The sequence below is a fragment of the Pleurodeles waltl genome, chromosome 5 (genome assembly GCF_031143425.1).
Source record: "Pleurodeles waltl isolate 20211129_DDA chromosome 5, aPleWal1.hap1.20221129, whole genome shotgun sequence".
Classification (NCBI taxonomy): Eukaryota; Metazoa; Chordata; class Amphibia; order Caudata; family Salamandridae; genus Pleurodeles; species Pleurodeles waltl.
In genome coordinates, this window is record NC_090444.1 from 857,681,175 (window position 1) to 857,702,701 (window position 21,527).

General features: G+C 52.3%; 1 protein-coding gene across 1 annotated transcript in view; it reads right to left on the reverse strand.

The window, feature by feature from the left end:
- The window catches only part of LYST (lysosomal trafficking regulator), a 2,674,875-nt gene that overhangs the window by 1,187,397 nt on the left and 1,465,951 nt on the right, over positions 1-21,527 (reverse strand). The window contains 1 exon segment of the mRNA XM_069234946.1: positions 12,010-12,240. Coding sequence (XP_069091047.1) covers positions 12,010-12,240 — 231 coding nt within the window.

A 21,527-nucleotide genomic window follows, 5' to 3' on the forward strand; every position in this document is an offset into this window, starting at 1 on the left:
CAAGGACGGAGGACAGCATGGAGCCCGAATTACACATCCTACCCGCTCTCGTCTACCTGCTCATCTACCACGAGTACGAACTCCGGCGCAGACGACAACGGTGAGTACCGCACCTACGACACAGGGGAGGGGGGGAGGAGGAAGGGTTACGGGCACACACATACGCATCACACCCACCCCCCAACTATCTACACACCAATGCAGAGCACCAAGTCAAAGTGACCCCACCCAAACCCCCCGGAATAACGAAAAGATATGATTCAAGTGAGAAACAACATTTATGTACAAAATAGGTTCATTGAAGACATGGCAAAATAGGAAAATGATGGAAAAAATTTCAAATGTAAACATTGCGTGACCGAGAAATAGAGGCAGAAAGTCCCGCACAGTCACAGAAATTGCAAATGTCCGTGGGCCGAAGTGTATCAACACAGGAGACCTGAGTCCGTTGGAGAGAACACTGCAGGGGCATCAGATGACAAAACTACAGGCACCTCAGGGGGAAGGGAAGGGGGGGCACCACAGCCACATGAGTCCACGACGCCAGATCCAAGAAGGGGCCACTATGCCCACTGTCCAATCCTGGGGAGTGCAAAGCCACAGTCTCTCAAGTCTCTACAGTGGGTGGCTTGCCCACTGTCATATCCTAGGGAGTGCAAAGTCACAGTCCATCAAGTGGATAACAGTCTCCACAGGCAATGGAGGAGGCAGGGTGGGCCGAGTGCAGCGTGAACATTGGCACAACACAGAACCGGCACAGTCATTGGCCCAGCGGGGCTTGAGACGGCGGGGCCCAGCGGAGCGGTGCTTGACAGGAAGGGCCCAGCGGAGCGGTGCATGAGATGAAGGGCCCAGCGGAGCGGTGCTTGAGACGGCGGGGCCCAGCGGAGCGGTGCTTGACAGGAAGGGCCCAGCGGAGCGGTGCTTGAGACGGCTTGAGATGAAGGGCCCAGCGGAGCGGTGCTTGAGACGGCGGGGCCCAGCGGAGCGGTGCTTGACAGGAAGGGCCCAGCGGAGCGGTGCTTGAGACGGCGGGGCCCAGTGGAGCGGTGCTTGACAGGAAGGGCCCAGCGGAGCGGTGCTTGACAGGAAGGGCCCAGAGGAGCGGTGTTTGAGATGAAGGGCCCAGCGGAGCGGTGCTTGAGACGGCGGGGCCCAGCGGAGCGGTGCTTGAGATGAAGGGCCCAGCGGAGCGGTGCTTGAGACGGCGGGGCCCAGCGGAGCGGTGCTTGACAGGAAGGGCCCAGCGGAGCGGTGCTTGAGATGAAGGGCCCAGCGGAGCGGTGCTTGACAGGAAGGGCCCAGCGGAGCGGTGCTTGAGATGAAGGGCCCAGCGGAGCAGTGCTTGACAGGAAGGGCCCAGCGGAGCGGTGTTTGAGATGAAGGGCCCAGCGGAGCGGTGCTTGAGACGGCGGGCCCAGCGGAGCGGTGCTTAAGATGAAGGGCCCAGCGGAGCGGTGCTTGAGACGGCGGGGCCCAGCGGAGCGGTGCTTGACAGGAAGGGCCCAGCGGAGCGGTGCTTGAGATGAAGGGCCCAGCGGAGCGGTGCTTGACAGGAAGGGCCCAGCAGAGCGGTGCTTGACAGGAAGGGCCCAGCAGAGCGGTGCTTGACAGGAAGGGCCCAGCGGAGCGGTGCTTGAGATGAAGGGCCCAGCGGAGCGGTGCTTGAGACGGCGGGGCCCAGCGGAGCGGTGCTTGAGATGAAGGGCCCAGCGGAGCGGTGCTTGAGACGGCGGGGCCCAGCGGAGCGGTGCTTGAGACGGCGGGGCCCAGCGGAGCGGTGCTTGAGATGAAGGGCCCAGCGGAGCGGTGCTTGACAGGAAGGGCCCAGCGGAGCGGTGCTTGAGATGAAGGGCCCAGCGGAGCGGTGCTTGAGACGGCGGGGCCCAGCGGAGCGGTGCTTGACAGGAAGGGCCCAGCGGAGCGGTGCTTGACAGGAAGGGCCCAGCGGAGCGGTGCTTGACAGGAAGGGCCCAGCGGAGCGGTGCTTGAGATGAAGGGCCCAGCGGAGCGGTGCTTGACAGGAAGGGCCCAGCGGAGCGGTGCTTGACAGGAAGGGCCCAGCGGAGCGGTGCTTGAGATGAAGGGCCCAGCGGAGCGGTGCTTGAGATGAAGGGCCCAGCGGAGCGGGCCTGTCTTGGCGGGGCCCCCTTCAGCAGTGCCTTCCTGCACGGCGGGGCCCTCTTCAGCGGTGCCTTCCTGCACGGCGGGGCCCTCTTCAGCGGTGCCTTTCTGGACGGCGGGGCCCTCTTCAGCGGTGCCTTCCTGCACGGCGGGGCCCTCTTCAGCGGTGCCTTTCTGGATGGCGGGGCCCTCTTCAGCGGTGCCTTCCTGCGCGGCGGGGCCCTCTTCAGCGGTGCCTTTCTGGACGGCGGGCCCTCTTCAGCGGTGCCTTCCTGCACGGCGGGGCCCTCTTCAGCGGTGCCTTCCTGCACGGCGGGGCCCTCTTCAGCGGTGTTTGTCCTGTAATTCCAGGGAGTCAGACCTGGGCAGGACTCCCTGCTCAGTCGCCCTCCGACCGTGCAGTTGCTGGACCCTTCGGTGACGGTGTCCTGGGCACTTGGGTGTCCTCCCTCACACCCGGGATGGGGCTTGTGGGGCCCTCCTGGTCCGCGCTCCTGCTGCCTGACTTCTCCGCCCTGCTGCCCTTGCCCTCCTTCGCTGTGGCTCTCTGGGCCTTGCCTCCCCTGGATGTTGTGGCAGGTGAAGTGTCCGAACTTTGGTCCTTGGGGGCAGCCGTGGCACTCCTCCCGTGGCGGCCCCTCACTTTCCGGGTCCTCTTTCCAGGGGGGGGCTGGCTGTCCCCTTGCTGCTGACCGATGTCTCACTGCTGGCAAAGGGGGGACTCCAAAATCCATGGACTACGCTGACACGTGAACCCAGGCTGGTGGTGGCTGAGGTGCTCTTGGGACTCTTAGCAGATGGAGGGGGTGGGTCAGGTGAGGAAAAGAGGTCAAGATTGGAGAGGTAACACTTTTTAGGACCAAGGTAAAAGGTAGGTGCAGTGGTTATGGGAGTGGAGGAAGAGGAGGTGGTTGTAGGAGAGTCAGGTGTGCTGTCCTTGGGTGAAGGTGCATGGGCTGCAGGATGTCGTGAGGTGGTTGGCTGTTGGGTGAGTGGCTGCCTGCGTTTGTGTGTCTTGGAAGAGGGGGTGACAGACACAGTGGGAGAGGACACAGGGGACGTGTAAACGGCAGTGGGGGTGGTGACTGCACGTGTGCGGACTGTACTGGAGGGTGTGCTGGTGATGGGTGTACTGGCTGTTGGTGGTGTGCATGCAGGTGTGAGTGTAGACGTCACAGGGAGGGAGGAGGGAGACGAGGAGGTGGGGGACACTGAGGTGGTAGTGGCTGTTGGCATGTCTGCATCTGGGTGTTGCTTGGGTGAATGCTTGTGTGATCTGTGGTGCTTATGTCTGGATGAGCTGCCCTTGGGTGTTGAGGTGTGTGCAGGCTGGTCTGATGGTGTGGATGGGATAGGCAGAGGAACAGGAGACAGAGACAGGGTGGAGGCAGTTAGAAGAGGGAGGCTGGAAACAGGGACAATGGCTGCCGTCAGTGCTGAGGCCAGAGAATTGAACGATCGTTAATGGGCAGACTGACCCGAATGAATGCCCTCCAGGTATGCATTGCTACGATGCACCTCCCTCTCTACCCCCTGGATGGCATTCAAAAGGGTAGTCTGCCCAACAATGATGGTCCTCAGGAGGTCAATGACCTCCTCACTGAGGGCAGCAGGGGTAACAGGGGCAGGGCCTGAGGTGCCTGGGGCGAAGGAGATGCCCGCCTTCTTGGGCGAGCGGGCACGGAGCGTAGGCTGAGGGGCTGCTGGGAGGGCGGAGCTGGTGCGCTGGGTGGCGGCTGTACCTGTAGAGGCGGGGGGCACGGATGTTGCCACCACCGCTAGGGAGCTCCCTTCCGAGGACGTGTCGGTGTCGCTGGTCTCACCACGGCTCCCCGTTGTGAAGCTCCCCTCGCCCTCCGTATCACTGGTGTCCTCGGTGTCTGTGCCATGGCCCACCGGGGCCTTGTGAGTCGCAGCTCCCTCGTGCTCCGGTGCCAAGTCTCCTCCGCCTGATGATGCTGAAGCACACATGCACAAGAAGATAAAGAAAAAGGGTGGGGGGAGACATAATAAAAGGTTGAGTACATGCATTGTCAACACCGTTGGCGGAGAGGACAGACACAGGAGCCTCATGCACTAAGCCGCGCAATCGGGATACACTACTGAGTACTTGTGACTGGGCCAACAGGTCTAGGGACAACAAACGCGCACATGGGTGATGCAGGACCATGGCTAGCTGTACCTGGCACCGTACAGAGGTGGGGGGCGGGGGCACAGGGACATGGCTAAAGGAGAGGACTACACTACAGAAAGCGCCCTGGCCTAATGTCACCCACAGCCCTCCTCCCCCACCCAGGCACCTCCACTGCGCGTAAAGATAGCTGAATGTGCTGGTACTCACCCCCTTGTGTCTGCTGTGATGTCGTCACGCGCCCATCCAAATCGGGGTAGGCCACCGCCAGGATCCGGGACATCAGGGGGGTCAGGGTACGACTGGCACCCCTCCTAGGTTGGGAGGCCATCCCCAGCAGTGACTCGGCGGTCTTCCTGGTCCCGCGGCGGATGTCCTCCCAACTCTTGCGGCAGTGGGTGCCCCGTCTGTTGTGGACCCCCAGGTTCCGGACTTCCTTGGCGATGGCACGCCAAATGTCGATCTTCTGATGGGCGCTGACCTATCTGACATGTACAGGGTGGAAATTGAAATATCATCAATTTTCCGCATGATAGATGCGAATGGCCCCCCCTCCCCAACCTTGCCATGTGGCACATGCTCTCATCTGTCGTGCCTTGCACTCGTCATTGTCCCCCCACCCCACCATCTTACATCCACCATACACAACCCAGGCATAGCCCATTCAACGTGCACCCAGTGTACTTACCTGTTGGTCTGGAGGACCGTAGAGTCGCGCATACTGGGGCAGGACCCCATCCACAAGTTTCTCCAACTCTTCTGTAGTGAAGGCAGGGGCCCTTTCCCCAGTCGCAGCAGCCATTGTATCTCCCAGACCGAGGTAACAGCAGCACTTGCAGTATAGGTCCTCTCCTGTGGATGATCAGGTCTCGAGTGATTAATCAGATAGAAAATGGCGGTCACGCCCGCGGCGGTACGCGTTCCGCGACCGCCGGCGCAGCTAGTCATTGGCTCGTCAAACCCATAGGGTTCGATGTTAACCAATGCGGCTTTGCGCCGCGGTCTTCGACCGCCTACCGCCACGGTGTGTCACGCCAGCGCATTGACCTCACATCCCACTGTCACACTTCACAGGTCAGGCAGCCGCCATTACAAGGGACCACAGGGCTTAATTACTACTGCGTCACACAGGCCTAGGCCTTGCATTGCCACTCATACAAGCCATTCAATGCATTGACAATCGTGTACTGTGCAAGCTGTAGTTACGTACCTGTGGGTTGTTTGACTCTGTGCTCCATGTTGTCCTTCCTAGGCACCGTCCGCTGGGACTTGCGAGGAGAAGGATGAATCCTCCCGTGTACCGACCGCTGGTGGACCTGTCGACAATGGAGGAACGTCATATAATACTTCACTACCGACTTGACCGAGCCACTATACATGAACTGTGTGCCCAGCTGGAGCCAGCACTGATGTCCCCCATCCGCCAACCCACAGGAATTCCCCCTCTGGTGCAGGTTCTGTCAGTTCTCCATTTCTTGGCAAGTGGGTCTTTTCAGACAACAGTGGCCATGTCATCAGGGATGTCTCAGCCTATGTTTTCTAAGATTTTGTCCAGAGTGTTGTCTGCCCTGACGAAATACATGCGGAGCTACATTATTTTCCCTGAGGAGGGTGATTTGGCCACTGTGAAGGCTGACTTCTATGCCCTTGGACATATCCCCAACATCATTGGTGCCATTGATGGGACCCATGTGGCCTTAGTACCCCCAAAAGACGATGAGCAGGTGTACAGGAACAGGAAAAGTTACCATTCGATGAATATCCAGGTGGTCTGTTTGGCTGACCAGTACATCTCCCATGTAAATGCCAAGTTCCCGGGGTCAGTGCATGACGCGTATGTTATGCGAAATAGCAGCATCCCCTATGTGATGGAACAGCTACAGAGACACCGTGTGTGGCTAATAGGTGACTCTGGTTACCCCAACCTGCCGTGGCTACTGACCCCAGTGAGGAATCCCTGGACCAGGGCAGAGGAACGGTACAATGAGGCCCATGGGCGATCTAGGAGGATCATAGAAAGGACCTTCGGCCTCCTGAAGGCCAGGTTTAGGTGCCTGCATATGACAGGGGGATCCCTAATGTACTCACCCAAGAAGGTGTGCCAGATCATCGTGGCCTGCTGTATGCTTCACAATCTTGCATTGCGACGCCAGGTGCCTTTTCTGCAGGAGGATGGTCCAGATGGTGGTGTTGTAGCAGCTGTGGAGCCTGTGGAGAGTGAAGAGGAGGAAGACGACGGTGACGACACGGACAACAGGGACACGGTCATACAACAGTATTTTCAGTATCACCCAGGTAAGAATCCCCCACGTCATTTTACATGTACTTCTGGCCTCCTGCATCTCTACTTTCTGTGTTTCCCCCCAGTTCCTTTCAACTGAATTGTGACTTTCCCTTGGCTTTTCAGAGCTGTATGACCCACTGCGTGACTTCTGGTTTGTTCGGCCATGGAGTAAAGCAAATTGACATTGGTATGTTGTCATCACAATGTAACTGTACATTTTTGACCCGTTATGTGTAATACATTTGTTAAGAATACAAGCAGACTCCTGAGTGTTTTTAGTGCAATAAGTGATTTATTTAAAGTGCTGCATATAGGTCCATGATAGTAAAATGGTGATGGGTGGGGGTGGAGTGATGTCCATGGCAGAGTCCAGTTCTCGGTCGCACAGGTGCATTGTCCATATGCCTGTGGAAGGATGGAGCAGGGGCAGTTCAAGGTTGGACAGGGTGACGATGTGGGACAGTGGAATGACATCCGGGGGGATCTTAGGCTGGCGGGGGTCTTGGCATCCTACTCTGTCTTCCTTTGTGATCTCAGGCTCCTCTTGCGGGGTGGCTGATCTTCAGCAGGAGGTGGGGTTCTGGTGGCCCGTCGTTGTGTGGGGGCCTCCTGTCCATTAGCGCCGGCGGAGGTTGTAGGCTGTTCCTGGTCCGGGCTGGTGACAGGGGCCCTTTGGGGTGCCACATGGTCCCGCAATGTGGTGACTATTAGGTTCAGGGCCTGGACGATGTTCCTGAGCTCCTCTCTGTACCCCATGTACCGTTCCTCCTGCTGTGCCTGGATCTCCTGGAACCTGGCCATTACCGTCGTCATCGTCTCCTGGGAGCGGTGGTATGCTCCCATGATGGTGGTGAGGGCCTCTTGGAGAGTCGGTTCCCTGGGCCTGTCCTCCCCCCCCTGTCGCACTGCAGCCCTCCCAGTTGCCCTGTTTCCCCGGGCCTCTGTCCCCTGGACAGTGTGCCCACTACCACTGCCCCCAGGTCCCTGTTGTTGTTGGGGTGTTGGGTCAGCCTGGGTGCCCTGTAGTGGCGGACACACCGCTGATTGACCTGTCCTGGAGACAGAGGCATGGGCCCGCTGGGTGGGAGCGTGCTGATATTCCCAGAGGGGGTTAGCTCTGCTGTGGCCTGTGTCTGTGTGTGGGGAACCGACTGTCCAGAGGTCCCCGATGGTCCGGGCTGGTCATCAGGTTCCAGGTCGACAGAGCTGCTGTCCTCACTGCGGGCCTGTTCTGGGGGTGGGATGGACATATCTGGACCCTCCTGGCCGGTGTGTTGGCGTTCGGGCCCTGCAGGGGTGAAAGAGTATGGTTATTGCTTCTGTGTGTTCCATGGTGTGCGATTTGTGGGTGCCCTTGTCCCCCAGTGCTGGCATCCCCTTGTGGCAGGAGTTGTGAGGGTGGTTTGTGGGGGGGATGGGTATGTGCAGTGGTCATGCATAGGTGATGGGTGTCCATGGTTTGTGTTGGCATTCAGGGTTTGGTTTTGGGTTGGGTGGGTTGTGCTGGTGAGACATTGGCAGGGAGGCTGTGTGCTGGGGGGTTGGAGGTGGGGGTGTGGGTTGGCATGCTGGTGGTTGGGGGGGGAGTAGTTGAGACTAGACTTACTAGAGTCCATTCCTCCGCCTACTCCAGCGAGGCCCGCAGGATGCAGGATGTTAAGGACCTCTTGCTCCCATGCTGTGAATTCGGGAGGGGTGGGTGGGGGTCCGCCGCCAGTCCTCTGCACAGCGATGTTGTGTCTGGAGACCATCGACCGTACCTTCCCCCGTAGGTCGTTCCAGCGCTTTCTGATGTCTTCCCGGTTTCTGGGATGCTGTCCCACAGCGTTGACCCTGTCGACAATCCTCTGCCATAGCTCCGCCTTCCTGGCTATTGTGGTGTGTTGCACCTGTGTGCCGAAGAGCTGGGGCTCTACCCTTATGATTTCCTCCACCATGACCCGGAGTTCTTGGTCCGAAAACCTGGGGTGTCTTTGGGGTGCCATGGGGTGGTGTGGGGTGGTGTTAGCGGTGATGTGAGTGGTGGTGTGTGGTGATGTGTGCGTAGATGTGGTGTGGTTGATGATGTTGGGTTCCTGTGTGTGTTGGGGTTTTCGATTGCTGTGCTCGCTCGCTCGCTCTCTCTCGCCTTCTCTCCGATTTCCAACTAGTGGGGGTTTGTGGGTGATGTGGGTGTGTGTTTTATAGTTGCTTGGATGTGTGGGGGTGGTGTTTGTATGTGTATCAGGTGTGTGTATTTCAAATTGTCCAATGTGGCTGGGTTTTGGAGCCTGGGTGTGTATTTTGACCGCGGCGGTGTGTACCGCCAATGGAATACCGCGGTTGAAATACCGCCGCGTGGATTGGTGGGTCGTAATGGCATGGGCGTGTTTGTGTTGGCGTGGCGGTGGAGGTTTGGTCATCTCCAGTTTATCGCTGCTGGCTGATGAGGCGGCCTTCCGTGGATGTCGGGTTTTTGGCGGCTTGGCAGTTGTTGGTCAGAATGACCGAGGCGGTTTACCGCGGCCGCGGCGGTAGAATGGCGGTCTTCTGACCGGCGGTAAGAGCCTTTTACCGCTGAGGTCAGAATGACCCCCTAAGTCCCTTATAAAAGGTACCAGTCGTACCAAGGGCTCTGTGACCAGGGAGGGTCCCTAAGGGCTGCAGCATGTATTGTGCCACCCTATAGGACTCCTCACCAAACACATCTACACTGCCATTGCAGATTGTGTGTATTGGTGGGGTGAAAAGGGTAAATTCGACATGGCACCTCTCTCAGGGTGCCATGCCCCCAAACCACTGCCTGTGGCATAGGTAAGTCACCCCTCTAGCAGGCCTTACAGCCCTAAGGCAGGGTGCGCTATACCACAGGTGTGGGCACAGCTGCATGAGCAATATGCTCCTACAATGTCCAAGTCAGTTCTTAGACATTGTAAGTGCAGTGTGGCCATACTAAGTACATGGGCTGGGAGTTTGTCATTACGAACTCCACAGCTCCATGATGGCTTCTTTGATTTGGAATCAAACTTCTCAGCACAATAAACACACACTGATACCAGTGTTTGATTTATTGTAAGTGCACACAAAGGACATCTTAGAGATGCCACCTGTATTTTACCTTACCCTTTAGTGCAGGGCTGACCAGTCTGTGCCAGCCTGCGACTAACAGAGAAGTTTCTGACCCCATAGGGTAAGAGCCTTTGTGCTCTCTGGGGTCAGGATCAAAGCCTGCTCTGAATGGAGGTGCTTCACACCTCTCCCTGCAGAAACTTCAACATTTGGCAGGGAGCCTCAAAGGCTCAGGCCTCCTGTTAGAGTGCCTCTGGGCACTCTAGCTAGTGGAGATGCCCACCCGACACCCCCCCAATCCTAGACCAAGCCCCACTTTTTGTGGCAAGTCCTGCGGGAAAGTTAGGTAAAACAGCGAGGAGTGTCCACTGCAGATAGGACCACCTCTAAGGTGTTCAGAGCTGAAGTGTCTCCCTCACTGCAGAATCCTCCTTCTTGTTTTGGAGGGTAGGTACCAATAGGGTTCGGAATGTAAACCCCTCCCAAAAGGGAGTGGGCACAGGAAGGGTGTAGCCACACCCATGGACATTAGCCATTGGCCACTGCCCTCTGACCCCTGTAACACCCCTAAATCTAGTATTTCAGGGCTCCCCTGAACCCCACTCACCAGATTCCTGGCAACCTCAAGAAGAAGAAGCAGCAAGAAGAAAGAAGGACTGCTAAGCCGACCCAGCAGTGAAGACTACAGACAACAAATGACTTAGCCCCAGCGCTACCGGCCTGTCTGCAGCTTTAAAGATCCCTGCTCCAAGAAGATGATGCATCCTGCAGGACTAGCGACCTCTACAAACCCCCAGAGGACTGCCTGCCCACCAGAGAACCAATAACTCCCAAGGATAGCAGCCCTGTCCAGAAGAAACTTCCAAAAATGACTCCAGAACCGCCCAATCCGCGAGCCCTGCGCACTCTGCACCCGATGCCCACAGCCTGAGTCTAGGTGGCCCACTGGTCCAGAGAAGGTCCCTAGGCGATTCCGACCTCGAGTCCACCCTGGGTTGACCCCTCCTGGCCAACACAATGATGCCTGCAGTCTGAATCCAAAGGATCCCCCCTGACCGCAACCGGATCTGACAAAGATTCCAGACGCCCAAGGAGACCCCTGCACCCACAGCCCCCTGGCCTTGGGGAATCCGACCGACGGTCCAGCAACGTCCAGCGGGCACCTCCCCTGCCTGCCCAGCCTTTGGTTTCAAGGAACCGACCCCCTGGACCCAGCCTGCAGCATCTTTTGTGACCCCTGGGGACCCCCTACTGAAAAGCATTTGGCTCCCAGCTCTGTGTTTGCAGCTCGCACCCGGCCGCCCCTGTGCCACTGAGGGTGTGTGTTTGGTGTGATCCTATACCCTCCCTCCCTCCCAAGGACTGACCTAAACCCCCAGGCCTGTGTCCTGGAACCACGGGTACTTACCTGCAATCTCTTTTCTACTAAGCCCCCCCAGTCCTCATAGGATTCCATTCCAAACCTGTGCCAAACTGGACCTCTGCACCCGGCTGGCCCCATACTGCTGATGGTGCACTTTTGTGGTCAACATGAACTTTGACCTGTGGACATCCTAACCCCTGAAGACTGGAATCATAAGTCATGTACTTACCTGGTTTCTCTGCTAACACTCCCCCCCGCCCCACCCCAAGGACTCCTATGGAAAATTGCACTGTCAACGTTTGAAGTAGAAAATTATTACTTACTTGTAAACTATTTTATCGACAAAAAACAAAGTACATTCCATACATATGCTTGATAGCTACAGGCAACTGTATTTACCTGCAACAAAGTTCTTCTGGTTCTAGTAATAAAGTAACACAAAATATTAGCTATATAAAAACAAATGGCCTGGAGTTAGTTGAGTGTGTGCCTCATTTCTAGAGAGTGTGTGTGTGTGGGTGTGTACAACAAATGCTTTGCACTACCCTCTGATAAGCTCAACTGCTCAACCACAGTGTCACAGAAGAAAGCATTAGCATTATCTGCTTTAGCCTCAAGGGAACCCCTGGACTCTGTGCACACTATACCTCATTTTGGTATAGAACATATAGAACCAGCTTCCTACAGGCACCACCCTAGCATGCTTAAATCAGTTTCTTTTGGTGATTATTTCTGCTCCAAGAGAGAAAAGGTGGCAATTCCAATGTATCTGCACATCCAAAGGTGGCCTAGTGTGCCGGGTTTAAGTAAGCATGATAACAAATACAATTATGAGAAACAGGTGCAGATCCAACACATTACAAACAATCCGTTTTCTCCTGTATGTTGTATTGCAAACTAAAATCAATTTTATTTTCACTGGTTAATAGCAGTTAAAGCTTTGCTCAACTCATTTTTAAACAGCATAATCGTTATCAGCAGACTTAAAACATAGAATCAATTTCAACTTGCATATACAATTAAAATTATTAGCATTTTATTTTTAATCTCAAGGCTCACCTTTTCATTAGTCCGTTTAAAACGTCTAAGGTGTTACATAGTACATTTAACAAACCATGGTCAAGGAGTATATCTGCCAGCTTTGAACAGGAATTCAAAATTTGCAGAAGAAAGTAAAATAAACTGTGTAGCAGTGCGCTGTCATACAAAGAGTTCTCTATGAATCCCAAAACTGGCGTGATGCACCACTTCCTAAAGAGGGTGGTATTTTTCAGTTCTTCTACATCAACTCTGTTGGAAAAAACAAGTAAATGAACATATGTAAGTTGTAATTTAGGTGAGTGAAAAAAGACACAGCAAGTAAAAACTGGAAAATTCACAGAAGTGCAAACAATTACACACATTAAAAATGTTGCATCGAACAACATTCAAAAAGCATGTTTTTGGCCTCATTTTTTAATAAAGCACTTCACTTTCCCATGCCTCTGGCTGAGTGCTCACGTGTGCATTGCAGGAAGTCTGTGTCTCTTGCACTACGTTGGATCCTCTCCAATTTCCTTGAACTTAACCAGGTGACATCCTAGTGAAGAATTTACTTAACTTCAGTAACAATTTTGATGGATATGACTGTGTAAGGAAATGGCTTCCTTGGCATGGTTACCCACTGACATTTTTCATTTTCTTGATGCCAGTTATGATTGAAAGTGTGCTGGGACCCTGCTAACCAGGCCCCAGCACCAGTGTTCTTTCCCTAAACTGTACCTTTGTTCCCACAATTGGCACAGCCCTGGCACACAGATAAGTCCCTTGTAAATGGTAACCCCTGGTACCAAGGGCCCTGTGGCCAGGGGTGGTCTCCAAGGGCTGCAGTATGTATTATGCCACCCTAGGAACCCCTCACTCAGCACGTGCACACTGCCTCACAGCTTGTGTGTGCTGGTGGGGAGAAAATGAATAAGTCGACATGGCACTCCCCTCAGAGTGCCATGTCCACCTCTCACTGCCTATGGCATAGGTAAGTCGCCCCTCTAGCAGGCCTTACAGCCCTAAGGCAGGGTGCAGAATACCACAGGTGAGGGCATAAGTGCATGAGCACTATGCCCCTACAGTGTCTAAGCAAAACCTTAGACATTGTAAGTGCAGGGTATCCATAAACAGTATATGGTCTGGGAGTTTGTCAATTACAAACTCCACAGTTCAATAATGGCTACAGTGAAATCTGGGAAGTTTGGTATCAAACTTCTCAGCACAATAAATGCCCACTGATGCCACGGTGCAATTTATTGTAAAATACACCCGGGGGCATCTTAGAGATGCCCCTTGAATACCAGTCCGACTCCTAGTGCTAGGCTGACCAGTTTCTGCCAGCCTGCCAAACACCAGACGAGTTTCTGGCCACATGGGGTGATTGCCTTTGTCACTTTGTGGCCAGGAACAAAGCCTGTACTGGGCGGGGGTGCTCCTCACCTCCCCCTGCAGGAACTGTAACACCTGGTGGTGAGCCTCAAAGGCTCATGCCTTTTGTTACAGCACCGCAGGGCGTCCCAGCTACTGGAGATGACCGCCCCTCCGGCCACTGCCCCCACTTATGGCAGCAAGGCTGGAGGAGATAATGAGAAAAACAAGCAGAAGTCACTGACCAGTCAGGACAGCCCCTAAGGTGCCCTGAGCTGAGGTGATCCCTGCCTTTAGAAATCCTCCATCTCGAGTTTGGAGGATTCCCCCAATAGGAATAGGGATGTGCACCCTTCCCCTCAAGGAGGAGGCACAAAGAGGGTGTAGCCACCGTCCAGGACAGTAGCCATTAGTTACTGCCCCTCAGACCTAAACACATCCCTAAATTAAGTATTTAGGGGCTGCGCTGAACCCAGGAAATCAGATTCCTGTAACCTACAACAACAAGAAGGACTGCTGACCTGAAAACCCCGCAGAGACGACTGAGACGACAACTGACTTGGCCCCAGCCCTACCGGCCTGTCTCCAGACTCAAAGAACCTGCACATTGAAACATCCTACAAGGACCAGCAACCTCTGAGGACTCAGAGGACTGACCTGAACCCGAAGGACCAAGAAATTCCCGAGAACAGCGGTACTGTACAAAAACTGCAACAACTTTGCAACTTTAAAGCAACTTTTAAAGAACTCTCTCTTCCTGCCGAAAGCGTGAGACTTCTCACTCTGCACCCGACGCCCCCGGCTCGAGTTCAGGAGAACCAACACCGCAGAGAGGACTTCCAGGCGACTACGACCACGTTGGTAACCTGAGTCGACCCCCCTGCACCCCCTCAGCGACGCCTGCAGAGAGGATCCAGAGGCTCCCCCTGACCTCGACTGCCTGGTAACAAGGAACCAGACGCCTGGACCAAGCCCTGCACCCGCAGCCTCCAGGACCAAGAGGAACCACCTTCCAGTGCAGGAGTGACCAGCAGGTGGCCCTCTTCCTAGCCCAGTCGTCGGAGGCTGGCCCGAGAAGCCCCCCTGTGCCCTGCCTACATCGCCTACGTGACCCCCGGGTCCCTCCATTGCTTTCTATAGCAAACCCGACACCTACATTGCACACTGCACCCAGCCACCCCTATACCGCTGAAGGTGTGTTTTGTGTGTCAGTTTGTACCCCCCCCCCAGTGCTCTACAACCCCAGGACGCTGGTACTTACCTGCTGGAATACTGGAACCGGAGCACGTCTGTTCTTCATAGGCACCTATGTGTTTTGGGCCCTCCTTTGACCTCTGCACCTGAATGGCCCTGTGTTGATGGTGCAGTGACCTTGGGGATGCCTTGAACTCCCACCGGTGGGCTGCATATGCCAAGGAGACTGACTGTGTAAGTGCTTTACTTACCTGAGAAACTCAAACATACTTACCTCCCCCAGGAACTGTTGATTTTTGCACAGTGTCCACTTCTGAAATAGCTTATTGCCATTTTAACCTAAACTGTGTGTACTACTGTTTTAAGTCAAAGTTCTATACTTACCTGTGTGAAGTACCTTGCATTTTATGTATTTATCTTGAATCTTGTGGTTCTAAAATAAATTGAGAAAATGTATTTTTCTATATAAAAACTATTGGCCTGGAATTGAGTCTTTTAGTGTGTGTTCCTCTTTTATTGCCTGTGTGCGTACAACAAATGCTTAACACTACCCTCTGATAAGCCTACTGCTCGACCACACTACCACAAAATAGAACATTAGTATTATCTAATTTTGCCACTATCAACCTCTAAGGGGAACCCTTGGACACTGTGCACACTATCTCTCACTTTGAGATAGTATACACACAGCCAACTTCCTGCAGACTGCTTTTGCGGATTCCTTACACAAGACGATAGACTCAATTACTATATTTATTAACAATTGGGAGTCACCGTTGTCAAGTTGAGGCGATTTAGCATCATGAATAGACTCAGAGATCCACTATAGGTCATGCTGTGGCTCAATAAAAGGCACCATATACATCAGAAATGTCAATTATATTTGTTTTGTTTTCCCCTCACACCATTGCAGAGGCGAAGGACTCTTAGATGACGGAGTCAACTGAAAACAATAGTGATATATTCTTTCTCATGAGGGGATACGAGAGGGTAGTAAGGGATCTCTGGGAAGAGTCATATGAATCAGAAACATTTTTACTGAAGGTAAAAAGTATACATGGTCCACTAGCTTCCTTGAATGGACAACTCCCAAGGAATCTGCAGGATAACAACGGTGTGAAGTACAGGACTTGGGGCCAGATGTAGCAAACGTTTGCGACTCGCAAACGGGCCGATTCGCAATTTGCGACAGTGCAAAATCGGAAATGGGATGCAAAAAGCCCATTTCCGACTCGCAAAAAGCGATGGGACCCGTTTGCGAGTCGCATCCGTTGCGACCCCATTTTGCGACCCGCAAATTGCAAGTCGCAATTTGCGAGTCGCAAACCTTATGCAATTGCAACTCGCAAATTGCGACTAGTCGCAAAAAGCCCAGTTTGCAAGTCGCATTTACCACTAACTCAGAGCAGGTGGTAACCATTACCAAAGTATAAAAGGAGACCCAGAAGGCATCTGGGTCACTCAAGATGGCGGACATATACCTGATAGCAGTGAGGAGGAGAGTCTACGCAGCCCAGCAGAGGAGGAGGAGGGGCCACAGACAGGAGAAGATATATAGAACAAGGCAGACCCTTTTCCAGCAAACTGAAGAGGAGATCTATGATAAATACCGCCTTAGCAGCGCTGCCATTCTAGAATTAATAGATTTACTAAAACCACAGCTAGAACACAAGACTCTGCGTGGCTGCGCCATCCCTACGCATGTGCAAGTACTATGCACACTGCACCTCTTGGCCTCAGGGAGCTATCAGGGGGTCATTGCCGTGGCAGGTGGGGTATCCCAAAGTGCAGTGTCAAGGTTCCTCAGGGCATTCCTAGATGCCTTAGTAGCGCACAGGTCTCAGTTCATATACTTACCAAGGAATGAGGCAGAAATGAACAGCATGAAGCTGGACTTTTACCGCATTGCCCACTTCCCCCATGTCATTGGATGTGTAGATGGGACACACATTCAAATATGCCCCCCGCTAATCTGGAACATATTTTCCGCAACAGAAAGTGTACCCACTCACTCAACATACAGGTTGTTTGTGATGCCCATTACGTCATCACGGACATCGTAGCTAAGTTTCCAGGCAGTACCCATGACTCATACATTTTTAGACATAGTGGGATACATCAACGCCTGGAACGTGGGGAGTTTGGAGACGGATACCTCCTAGGTAGAGCTGCATACACCTTGCAGACATACACACAGGTCACTGTGCACGACTATCTGGACTTACTAACAGTGTACTTTTGTGCCCGACAGGTGACAGTGCATATGCTCTAAGGCCATGGATCATGACTCCATTCTTAACACCCAGCAATGATTCAGAGAGGCAATACAACAGTGCGCATAAGAGGACCAGGAACCTCATAGAGCGCACCTTCGGACTCCTGAAGGCAAGATTCCGATGCCTCCACCGCAGCGGAGGCGCCCTCCAATACACCCCCATTACCGCTTTCAAAATTGTGGTCGCATGCGCCATCCTCCACAACATAGCCACCCGACGTGGGCTACCTCTCACCCCTGCAGACCCAGATCCTGATGATGAAGAGCAAGAACAACCACATCGCCATCATGGGGATTGGAGTCTAGCTAATCAAGGCAGACTGAGACGGGACCACATTGCAACGCAATATTCTGGACGGTACGTGTCAACTCCCACCATACTCACCTATTAACCATTTGTTAAGTGGAACAAAATAACTGTTTTATTAATGTCATGAAGAAACTATATACAAGTTGAAATTGTCCATGGGCAGGAAAATGCCAACCAGTCATGTGGCACATTAACGCCATGTGCCACATGAATCTGTCCTGGCTGTTATCTATGATCTCCTGCCCCTCCTGCCAGCCTGGCTGGTCCCTGCTGCGTCCATGGTGCTGTGCCTACCATTCCTCAGCACCCTACTGTGAGTGGCAGAGACACTGCTCACTGTTGAGCCCTCCTTCCAGGTGTATTTGTTAACTTCCTGGCTGTGATGTCATCATCATGTGCCAGGAAGTGTTTCCAGTGTGTTCTGGTATGCTTTCTGGAGTGTTCTGCTGCATCTGCAAGCAATTTTGAAGGTATTCGCAATTTGCGACACCCACTCGCTAATTGCGAGTTCATTTTTGCACACTCGCAAACAGCGACCTCGCAAACTGCGGACTCGCACACAGCGTTGCGAGTCCGGCTGCGAGTCGCAAAATCGGATCGCTTTTTTTTCTGGCATTCCAATTTGCGACTCGCATTTTGCGAGTCGCATCAACTCGCAAAATGCGAGTCGCAATTTTTATTTTTGCTACATCTGGCCCTAAGTACTGTCATAATAAAATAACAAATGTAAAGAGCGAGGACAGTAGCTGATAGTGTGCAGTGTTTTCTTCTAGTTAGGGTGACATGACTGCAGATATAGCGCAGGTGCTGAGAGAAGTAGTATGACTAAAGAGATCTCAGGAAAAAAGAGCAAGTTATTTACCTTTGGTAACACTTTTTGGTTGATAATAAAACTGCAGATTGCTCACCTTTTGAATCTTTCAAGATGTCAGACTGGATCCATAAAACAATGAGATGGCTCCTTAGCACTGGCAGGTGGCACCACCAGCCTCCACTACAACTCCTGGCGCAATGACATAGAGCCATATATGGGTGCCTCTCCTATGCGCTGATGTCACTACCACAGATATTTACCATGCCCTCAGATGCGAAGCGACTAACTAATTGAGAAAATGGGCAGCATGTGAAACACAGCGTGAAATTATTACCTGCAAACATACCACTCCTCAGAACAGGGAGGATTGTGGGACTGGTGAAGAATCCTCACTCAGAATATCCACCAGAAAGAGCATGTGAAATGACTTCTTGTGGCCAAGAGTCTTGATGTGCAACTCTAGACTGTCTCTAGATAAAGCCATAGTTTCCGCCTTTGCTCTTATGGAATGAACAAAAGGCATACACTAGAAGCGTACATGGCCAAACTATACCACAGCTATATGCATAGGACAATCTAGGTTGAAAAGGTCTTTTTACTAGACTGTCTTCATTTCCTTTGCATCTCCGAATCCAAACAAACAGTAAATCATCCACAGGGTTCTCCTCAGTCCTATCAATGTAGAAACTTGGGATCACTTAAGATTCAACCAGTGGAGCCTCTCCTCATCTCCAAAGAGATGTGGCTTAGAAAAGAACGTGGAGAGTGTGATGGACTGCCTCACATGAAAGAGAGACACCACCTTCTGGACAAAGGGTGCCTGAGTCTGAAACACCAACTTGTTTTGGGAAAAGGAAGCTGAACAGCTAATGTTTAAAACTGAGACAACACGCAGATGTGATGGCGATAAGAAATAGAGTATTCAGAGTCAAAAGTCTCAGGGTGCAACTTTGCATAGGTTCAAAAGTTGCACACACTATAAATATGAGAACCAAATTAAACTCCCACTGCTGCATAATAAAGTGTGCTTGGAGGAACATATATGAGTTCTAGGTAAAAAACATCATAAAGGGCAACTTGTTAAAAGAGGGCTGATAAAACAAATGAAGACAAGCTGAAAGAGCTGATCAGTAAAAGTGACCACACAAAAGCCTTGCCAGGTCAGAGGTGAACAAGTTACTTACCTTCAGTAATGACTTATCTGGTAGAAACTCTGGTTGCAGATTATTTACCTTAAAATATTCCCCAGGGATCTGGAAAACCTTGAGCAGTACCTATGCGCTCTGCTCCACACTGGCAGCGGCATCTGCACTGGAAGTGAAGTGTGCAATGCGTATATGGACACCACCCCAGCATGCTGACAGTTTCTTTTTGTGACCTTTCCACACCAGAAGCACAGAGAGATGACAGATTGCTGATGGACCAGTGTGCAGCTACAAGAGTCACTCTATGTAGAGAAATCCATTTGCATAAAGGGAAGGATGGAAGAGTTGGTAAGGAATCTTAAGCTACATAGAGTTTCTTCCAGATACAGCATTACCAAAGGTTAGTAACATAGTTTTCTGGTAGTCACTTCTAGCTGCAGATCCCTTAACTTAAAATAAATATCTAAGCAATACTTCTGTCTGCAAACAGATTTTGAGCAGGAAGCCCTGGAGGACCAAACAGACAAAGTGTCACGAGCTACTCGTCGTTTATGTCTTTGGCCCCCTGGAACTGCAGAAGGGTTTTGATTCTTATAGGTTCTGCCTTGACCAAGTTAAGGGTGGCCCTTTCTGGTAGCCACGGTGCTGCCGACGAAGGAATGCCAAAAAGCAGTCTGTGCCCTCCAGGAGTCCCAGAGGAAAAAAGCCCAAAGGGAAAAACCTCTAAAGCAAGAATCCCTGGAACAAAAAGAAGCAAAAAGGTGAGTCTTCCAAACAGGAAAAAACTATTCTGGAAGAAGCTGGTACAGGTGAGGTAAATAACTGGAGAAAAACAAGCAGGAGCGAAGATCACCACCAAAGCAAGTGTTGCAGCACAAGGAGAACAAGAATCACTGACCTTATATACCCAAGAACAGGAAATGACCAACAAGAAGTAGAAAGTCACCAGATTGGATTGGGAAAGAAATACAGGAACATATAGAGAAAATATGCCATTTTGGAAAAGGGTCCTAAGGCATAAAGGGAAAAGGAAGGCATGCTGGGAAAAAGAAAGAACATGGCTACTGAATGTACACATTACATAGGAAAAGAAGAAAAAGAAGAAAAAAGGACAGGTAATATTGAGGGCGCGCCGCACCCAAGACTCGCTGAGGCGCCATGCCCAATTTGGGGCCTCGTGCAAGAAAGTAAAGCGCAGAAGGGGCGCAGCACACCCGGCCGCTTTGAACAACGGCCGTCCCCTGAGCTGAATGCTCTGCTCGCGCTGCGACACAAAGTGCCCATCACGACCTACCTGACTGTCCAGGCATTACTGCTTAGTAAACATGTGCAGAGATACCCATCCAAGCTGCAGTCTGGCAGATCTCCAGGACAGGAACTCCATGAGCAAAGGTGATGGTCGCAACCTTGGCTCTGGTGGAACGAGCAAGCAAGCTCTCAGTGGGTTGCTTCTTGCCCAGGACGTTGCAGATTTTAATGATGAGAACAATCTATATTAAGATGGTCCTTTTCTGCACAGCCTTTAATTTCTTTCTGCTGAAGAACCCAAAGAAGAGTTGATCGTCCACCTGGAAGTCTTAGTTATGATTGATGTAGAACAAGAATTCTCTTTTTGGTGCCAGGCAGTGAAGTCTCTTCTCCTCTTTGGAAGGGTGGGGTGGACCAAAGAAGATTGTCAATGTGATGGTCTGGGTGTCACCACTTTCCATAGGAAAGAGGCATGTGTTCTCAGAACCAGTTTATCTGGGGGGAAAAGTAATGTAAGGAAGCTGTGCACAGAGTACTTGCAGTTCGCTAATCCTTCTCTCTAGTGTAGTAGCAGCTATGCACAGGTGAGAATGGTGAGCACATCAAAAAAGTAAAAACCAAATTAAGGTACCACTGGGGAATGGTGAAAGGTTTAGAGGGAAATGTGTTGGAGACCTTTGAGGAAACGGGTTGTAACAGGGAACTTAAACAATAAGGGCTGATTCGGCAACCACAAGAAAGCTGCTATAGCCGAATGGTATCATTTAACTGTGCCAAAAGGAAAGTCTTGCCAGGCTAATAAAAGAATTACTAACGCCATGGACAAAGGTGCAGAAAGAGGATCAACATTTTGGGAAGCACACCAAGACACAAACTTATCCCAATGGCAGACGTATACTGCTAAGATACCAACACATTAGTCTGCAGGAAGGTCAGAAACTGTAAATTGCTCCCACGCAATTTCCAGGCATGAAGGCAGAGCATGCGCAGGTCCAGGTGCAGGACCCTGCCCTGTTTCTGTGACAGTAGATCCTTCGGAAGGGGCAGCCCGATGAGAGAACCAATGCTCAGGATACCATACTTTCTATGCCCAATGAAAAGCGACGATAATAAATAAAGCCTGGTAGTTCCTGATCTTCTTGAGAAATCTGGGCAGGAGTGGTATAGATGAAAATGCTACAGGAGGCCTGAGCTCCA